We start from the raw sequence: 7,857 nt of genomic DNA, 5'->3' as shown, positions 1-7,857 counted from the left end.
CATCTCTCTCTCTCTCCTCCATCTCCCTCTCTCTCCTCCATCTCTCTCTCCATCTCTCTCTCTCCTCCAACTCTCTCCTCCATCTCCCTCCCTCTCCTCCATCTGTCTCTCTCTCCTCCGTCTCTCTCCTCCATCTCTCTCTCTCCTCCATCTCTCTCTCTCCTCCGTCTCTCTCCTCCATCTCTCTCCTTCATCTCTCTCTCTCTCATCTCTCTCTCCTCCATCTCTCTCCTTCATCTCTCTCCTCTCTCTCTCCTCCGTCTCTCTCTCTCCTCTCTCTCTCCTCCGTCTCTCTCTCTCCTCCATCTCTCTCTCTCTCCTCCATATCTCTCCCCATCTCTCTCTCACTCCTCCATCTCTCTCTCTCACTCCTCCATCTCTCTCCCTCACTCCTCCATCTCTCTCTCTCTCTACTCCATCTCTCTCTCTCTCTACTCCATCTCTCTCTCTCTCTACTCCATCTCTCTCTCTCTACTCCATCTCTCTCCCTCTCTCTCTCTCTCTCTCTCTCTCTCTACTCCATCTCTCTCTACCCATCTCTCTCTCTACTCCATCTCTCTCTCCCTCCCTCTCCTCCATCTCTCTCTCTCTACTCCATCTCTCTCTCTCTACTCCATCTCTCTCTCTCTCTACTCCATCTCTCTCTCTACTCCATCTCTCTCTACTCCATCTCTCTCTCCCTCCCTCTCCATCTCTCTCTCTCTCTACTCCATCTCTCTCTCTCTCTACTCCATCTCTCTCTCTCTCCATCTCCTCTCTCTCTCCATCTCTCTCCTCCATCTCTCTCCTCCTCCAACTCTCTCTCCATCTCCCTCCCTCTCCTCCATCTGTCTCTCTCTCCTCCATCTCCCTCTCTCTCCTCCATCTCTCTCTCTCTCCTCCGTCTCTCTCCTCCATCTCTCTCTCTCCTCCATCTCTCTCCTTTTCCTCCATCTCTCTCTTTTTCCTCCATTTCTCTCTCTTTCCTCCATCTCCATCTCTCTCTCTCTCCATTTCTCTCTCTCTCCTCCCTCTCTCTCTCTCTCCTCCTTCTCCATCTCTCCTCCATCTCCATCTCTCTCCTCCATCTCCATCTCTCCCTCCATCTCTCTCTCCATCTCCATCTCTCTCTTCCATCTCTCTCCATCTCTCTCTCACTCCTCCATCTCTCTCTCACTCCTCCATCTCTCTCCCTCACTCCTCCATCTCTCTCTCTCTCTACTCCATCTCTCTCTCTCTCTACTCCATCTCTCTCTCTCTCTACTCCATCTCTCTCTCTCCTCCATCTCTCTCTCTCTCTCCATCTCTCTCTCTCTACTCCATCTCTCTCTCCATCTCTCTCTCTCTCTACTCCATCTCTCCTCCCTCCCTCTCCTCCATCTCTCTACTCCATCTCTCTCTCTCTCTACTCCATCTCTCTCTCTCTCCTCCATCTCCCTCTCTCTCCTCCATCTCTCTCCTCCATCTCTCTCTCTCTCTCTCTCTCTCTCTCTCTCACTCCTCCATCTCTCTCTCACTCCTCCATCTCTCTCTCACTCCTCCATCTCTCTCTCTCTCTCCTCCATCTCTCTCTCTCCCTCCATCTCTCTCTCACTCCTCCATCTCTCTCTCTCTCTACTCCATCTCTCTCTCTCTCTACTCCATCTCTCTCTCTCTACTCCATCTCTCTCTCTCTACTCCATCTCTCTCTCTCTCTACTCCATCTCTCTCTCTACTCCATCTCTCTCTCTCTCTATCCCTCTCTCTCCTCCATCTCTCTCTCCCTCCCTCTCCTCCCTCTCTCTCTCTCTCTACTCCATCTCTCTCTCTCTCTCTCCATCTCTCTCTCTCTCCTCCATCTCCCTCTCTCCTCCATCTCTCTCCTCCATCTCTCTCTCTCCTCCAACTCTCTCCTCCATCTCCCTCCCTCTCCTCCATCTGTCTCTCTCTCCATCTCCCTCTCTCTCCTCCATCTCTCTCTCTCTCTCCGTCTCTCTCCTCCATCTCTCTCTCCTCCATCTCTCTCTCTCCTCTGTCTCTCTCCTCCATCTCTCTCCTTCATCTCTCTCTCTCATCTCTCTCTCCTCCATCTCTCTCCTTCATCTCTCTACTCTCTCTCTCCTCCGTCTCTCTCTCTCCTCTCTCTCCTCCGTCTCTCTCTCTCCTCCATCTCTCTCTCTCCTCCATATCTCTCCCCATCTCTCTCTCACTCCTCCATCTCTCTCTCTCACTCCTCTATCTCTCTCTCTCTACTCCATCTCTCTCTCTCTCTCTCCATCTCTCTCTCTCTCTACTCTCTCTCTCTCTCTCTACTCCATCTCTCTCCTCTCTCTCTCTCTCTCTCTCTCTCTCTCTCTCCTCCATCTCTCTCTCTCTCTACTCCATCTCTCTCTCCTCCCTCTACTCCATCTCTCTCTCTCTCTACTCATCTCTCTCTCTCTACTCCATCTCTCTCTCTCTACTCCATCTCTCTCTCTCTACTCCATCTCCATCTCTCTCTCTCTCTCTACTCCATCTCTCTCCCTCCCTCTCCTCCATCTCTCTCTCTCTCTCTCCATCTCTCTCTCTCTCTACCCATCTCTCTCTCTCTCCTCCATCTCCCTCTCTCCTCCATCTCTCTCCTCCATCTCTCTCTCCTCCAACTCTCTCCTCCATCTCCCTCCCTCTCCTCCATCTGTCTCTCTCTCCTCCATCTCCCTCTCTCTCCTCCATCTCTCTCTCTCTCTCCGTCTCTCTCCATCTCTCTCTCTCCTCTGTCTCTCTCCTCCATCTCTCTCCTTCATCTCTCTCTCTCTCATCTCTCTCTCCTCCATCTCTCTCCTTCATCTCTACTCTCTCTCTCCTCCGTCTCTCTCTCTACTCTCTCTCTCTCCGTCTCTCTCTCTCCTCTCTCTCTCCTCCGTCTCTCTCTCCTCCATCTCTCTCTCTCCTCCATATCTCTCCCCATCTCTCTCTCACTCCTCCATCTCTCTCTCTCTCCTCTATCTCTCTCTCTCTCTACTCCATCTCTCTCTCTCTCTACTCCATCTCTCTCTCTCTACTCCATCTCTCTCTCTCTCTCTCTCTCTCTCTCTACTCCATCTCTCTCTCTCTCTCTCTCCATCTCTCTCTCCCTCCCTCTCCTCCATCTCTCTCTCTCTCTACTCCATCTCTCAATCTCTCTACTCCATCTCTCTCTCTCCTCCAACTCTCTCCTCCATCTCCCTCCCTCTCCTCCATCTGTCTCTCTCTCCTCCATCTCCCTCTCTCTCCTCCATCTCCCTCTCTCTCCTCCATCTCTCTCTCTCCTCCGTCTCTCTCTCCATCTCTCTCTCCTCCATCTCTCTCTCTCCTCTCTCTCTCTCCTCCATCTCTCTCCTTCATCTCTCTCTCTCATCTCTCTCTCTCCATCTCTCTCCTTCATCTCTCTCCTCTCTCTCCTCCGTCTCTCTCTCTCCTCTCTCTCTCCTCCGTCTCACTCTCTCCTCCATCTCTCTCTCTCTCCTCCATATCTCTCCCCATCTCTCTCTCTCTCTCCTCCATATCTCCCCCCCATCTATCATTCTCTCCTCCATCTATCATTCTCTCCTCCATCTATCATTCTCTCTCTCCTCCATTTCTCTCTCTCTCTCCTCCATCTCTCTCTCTCTCCTCCATTTCTCTCTCTCTCTCCTCCGTCTCTCTCTCTCTCCTCCATCTCTCTCTTTCTCATCCATCTCTCTCTCTCCTCCGTCTCTCTCTCTCTCCTCCGTCTCTCTGTCTTCTTTATCTCCCACCTCTGCTTCACCTCTATCTCCCCTTCCTCTCCTCTCTCTCATCTCTTTCCCTTCACTCCTCTCTCCCTTCCTCCATATTCCATTTATCCCTATCTTCCTGCTATTCCACCTTATCTCCACACTTGGCCAGGCTGTGTGTACACACTATAGTCAGGAGTCCGTCCATTTCTACTTGGCCAGGCTGTGCGTACACAGTTCAGTCCAGAGTACTCCCACTTGGCAATATTGTGTGTACACAGTTCAGTCCAGAGTACTCCCACTTGGCCATATTGTGTGTACACAGTTTAGTCCTGAGTACTTCCACTTGGTCAGGTTGTGTAAACACAGTCAATTCCAGAGTACTTCCGTTCAGCCAGGTTGTGTAAACACAGTAAATTCCAGAGTACTCCCACTTGGCCATATTGTGTGTACACAGTTTAGTCCTGAGTACTTCCACTTGGTCAGGTTGTGTAAACACAGTCAATTCCAGAGTACTTCCGTTCAGCCAGGTTGTGTAAACACAGTAAATTCCAGAGTACTTCCGCTCAGCCAGGTTGTGTAAACACAGTAAATTCCAGAGTACTTCCGCTCAGCCAGGTTGTGTAAACACAGTAAATTCCAAAGTACTTCCGCTCAGCCAGGTTGTGTAAACACAGTAAATTCCAGAGTACTTCCGCTCAGCCAGGTTGTGTAAACACAGTAAATTCCAGAGTACTTCCGCTCAGCCAGGTTGTGTAAACACAGTAAATTCCAGAGTACTTCCGCTCAGCCAGGTTGTGTAAACACAGTAAATTCCAGAGTACTTCCACCTGGTCAGGTTGTGTGAACATAGTATAGCTTTTTTTGGTCTCACCTTGCAGGTGCAAGACAACTGAGTGATCGTTAATGTACAGTATGTTAGCTGGTAGCTCTAATGGGTAGTCTCTAATGGCTTTTATGGCTCTATCGGCTCTAATGGCTAGGCTCTAATAGCTCTTATGGCTAGGCTCTAATGGCTAGGCTCTAATGGCTAGGCTCTAATAGCTCTTATGGCTCTAACGGCTCTAATGGCTAGGCTCTAATGGCTAGGCTCTAATGGCTAGGCTCTAATAGCTCTTATGGCTAGGCTCTAATGGGTAGTCTCTAATGGCTAGGCTCTAATAGCTCTTATGGCTCTAACGGCTCTAATGGCTCGTCTCTAATGGCTAGGCTCTAATGGCTAGGCTCTAATGGCTAGGCTCTAATAGCTCTTATGGCTAGGCTCTAATGGCTAGGCTCTAATGGCTAGGCTCTAATGGCCCTTATGGCTCTAACGGCTCTAATGGCTAGGCTCTAATGGCTAGGCTCTAAAGGTTAGGCTCTAATCCAGAGCATATTGACTCATGTCTCTTATATCACACACCCTAACATGAGTTTTGTACTGAGTATCTAATGTCCTCCTCTGCCTGTCTTTATCTTCCAGATCTGCCCCCCCCTCCCATCCCCCCTCCAGCGGGGCTCAAGTCCCCCACACACCCCTCCAAGACAGCCCTGGAGACCCGGGGGGTGATGTCCCCCAAGGCAGGCGAGGGCAGGGACAGGAGAGGGGGCTCAGGAGGAGGGTACCGGCAACGGGAGGGATCGGACCCCCGTACCAGCTCCTCTGAGCGCCGGGAGACCCAGGACAGACAGAAAAACCCTCGCACAGGGAAAGGGAACAAACAGGAGGGGGGCAGCACCAAGGCACGCCAACACCCAGGTACAGAGAACACCTAGGGACATGGAACTAATGACATTTAACCGAGCAGTATATTGTTCTTTCTGCTCTGTAGACATGCCGCTCTGACAGTACAACTTTAGATTGTGAATAGCTGTATGCATTGTGTTGAAGGACATGAGTTCTCAGTGTGTCTTCTCTCCTCTTTTGTCCCAGGGCCAGAGGACATCCTGCCCTACAGCCGCCCCTCCTTCCCCACGGTCCACAGTCCCCGAGACATTGACCCCAGATCCCCCAGCTCTATGTCCTCCCGGGGCTCGGGGGGGCGGCGGAGAGGAGAGGGGGGGGCAGGGGCCCGCAGGAACCCCAACGACATGGGCCTCAACACCTTGGGAGCCTTCCAGCCAGGAGACGATGACTTAGAGGTACAACACTTGCCGACTGGCTAACTCGGTGTTACCGCAGATTTTGTATTGGTAGGTTACTGAGCAATGGCTTATATTACATGCTGTGTATATATTTGTATGCTTGCTGAAATGTCTGTTTTGTTGTGTCTTTCCCCAGATGGTGGAGAGCTGAAGTACTAGACGGGAAGAACAGGAAGTACTGTCCAGAATTAAGTTTCCAAGAAGAGGAATGCTGTGATCGTTCCTCTGCCCCTTTTAAATATCTCAGTATCTCACCATCATGTTTGCTGAAAAATACTGTACATCAATTGTGTTTCAATACATCTGGAAAAAATACCAATTGTTTTTCTAGTTTATCGTTTTCTATGTCCATTTTAAACAAGAAAAAAAAATGCCAAGCAAAATACCCAGTAGTATGTAATGTTTTATTCCAAGGCAATAGGGAGTAACAGTGGACTCCAAGTATTGACAAGATCGACTTGGCTTGCCTCGGCAAGCACTGTGGGAAGCCTTGACCTTACAGCCAGGTGTTACTGTAATGAGATGAGCTACAAGCAGACTGTCTTGTAAATATACCTGTACACATAATGTCCTTTTGTATAGCGTCCATCGTGGTACTTCATTTTCTTTGTGTTCTTCGTTTTATTTTGTTTTGTGAATTATTATTTTATTATGCCAGTAAATATAATTATTTTATCATTTTCCATCCATGTTGTAAATCGCTATATTATTTAGCTGTCCCAAGAAAGTGCCACTTTGGGATTGTTCTTTTTCTAATGCACTGTTATTTTTTGTGTCAATGTTTATTTGTTTTACTTTGGTTTTAAAAGCACAATCACTAAACTTTATTTTAAGCCATTTTATCTATTAACCTTTTTGTCTTACTGGAGGAATACAGGTATGACAAAAGAGTCTTGTTAATCCTGATGATGACGAAGAAGATGATGATGATGTTGGTAAAGGTCATAGTTTGTTTATGATGGGCGTGGATTGAAAGGAGACTTCCTGTGTCATGATTGGCTCATTTCAGATTCTGATGCTAGCTCATGTGAGGACCTTCAACACAGACAGTTATTGTGGTTCATAGCAGCAATGTAAATGTGTTTTTGAATTGACCGTAGTTCCAGCCATTGCACATTAATTCAAGCGGTGACATTGTCTACTAATGCACTTAAAAGAATGTAACATACAGAAAATGGGCGACACCTTGTGAATCTGGAGAGGCCGTGATTGGACAAGGAGAGTCTCTTTTCCAGAGAAGGGTTTGGTCGGTGGATCCCTTCTCTGAGCAGAGAGGGTTCTGTTGTTTATTCGTAGGACATCTGCAAACATTTGTTTCGTAAAGCAAAAAGCTAAATAACTTTATGAATAAAAAATGTTCAAACTGTTAGCGTTCCCTCCTTTTTTTCTGATATCAGAGGGACATGGGGGGACAGCATGTCCCCTAGGGTGTCCCCTAGGGTGTCCCCTGGGGCCTCTCTCTCGCTGAAGCTCTCCTGGCTACATTTGAAGATCAGAGCTCAGGCATTTTGGTTGATATTGGAAGTGTGTGTGTCGCCTGGGTCTGCTACTCCTAAATCAAATCAAATGTATTTATATAGCCCTTCGTACATCAGCTGATATCTCAAAGTGCTGTACAGAAACCCAGCCTAAAACCCCAAACAGCAAGCAATGCAGGTGTTGAAGCACATTGGCCAGGAAAAACTCCCTAGAAAGGCCCAAAACCTAGGAAGAAACCTAGAGAGGAACCATTGCATGCAACACTATTCATCAAATGAATAGGAAAATAATATTCTGACAGATGACACTACTTGTATTGACATTTTCATCATAGGTATAATGAAAAAGCAATTAAAATCCATTCGAGTCTTCCTTGTTGGTCAATTTCTTCAACAGATAATCTGGTCTATATAATTATCAAAAATACATTAGTAATAGAAATTAAACATAATCTTTGTTTAAGTATTAAAATTATAATTTAGTAATACAATTGTAGGCAGAAAGTTGGTACAGAATACGGTATATGGTAGCTCTCCCCAGGTTCTGTAAAATGTCTAAGATATCCTGTAACTCATAAAGCCTC

General features: G+C 47.9%; 1 protein-coding gene across 5 annotated transcripts in view; it reads left to right on the top strand.

The window, feature by feature from the left end:
- LOC118381439 (roundabout homolog 1-like) overlaps positions 1 to 7,161 on the top strand; it is a 611,139-nt gene extending 603,978 nt beyond the window's left edge. For 4 of the 5 annotated variants that reach the window (XM_052508183.1, XM_052508051.1, XM_052508220.1 and 1 more), the window contains 3 exons: positions 5,134 to 5,409; positions 5,584 to 5,843; positions 5,932 to 7,161. In XM_052508183.1, the coding sequence (XP_052364143.1) occupies positions 5,134 to 5,409; positions 5,584 to 5,816 (509 nt within the window). In that variant the 3' untranslated portion in view covers positions 5,817 to 5,843; positions 5,932 to 7,161. The remainder of the gene's footprint in view (positions 1 to 5,133; positions 5,410 to 5,583; positions 5,844 to 5,931) is intronic. The other variant, XM_052508117.1, reaches the window with a different exon arrangement.
- Positions 7,162 to 7,857: the final 696 nt, after the last annotated feature.

Source organism: Oncorhynchus keta, chromosome 1 (genome assembly GCF_023373465.1).
Source record: "Oncorhynchus keta strain PuntledgeMale-10-30-2019 chromosome 1, Oket_V2, whole genome shotgun sequence".
In the NCBI taxonomy this organism is placed as follows: Eukaryota; Metazoa; Chordata; class Actinopteri; order Salmoniformes; family Salmonidae; genus Oncorhynchus; species Oncorhynchus keta.
The sequence above is the reverse complement of the archived record's forward strand: the minus strand, read 5'-3'. Positions and strand labels throughout refer to the sequence as shown.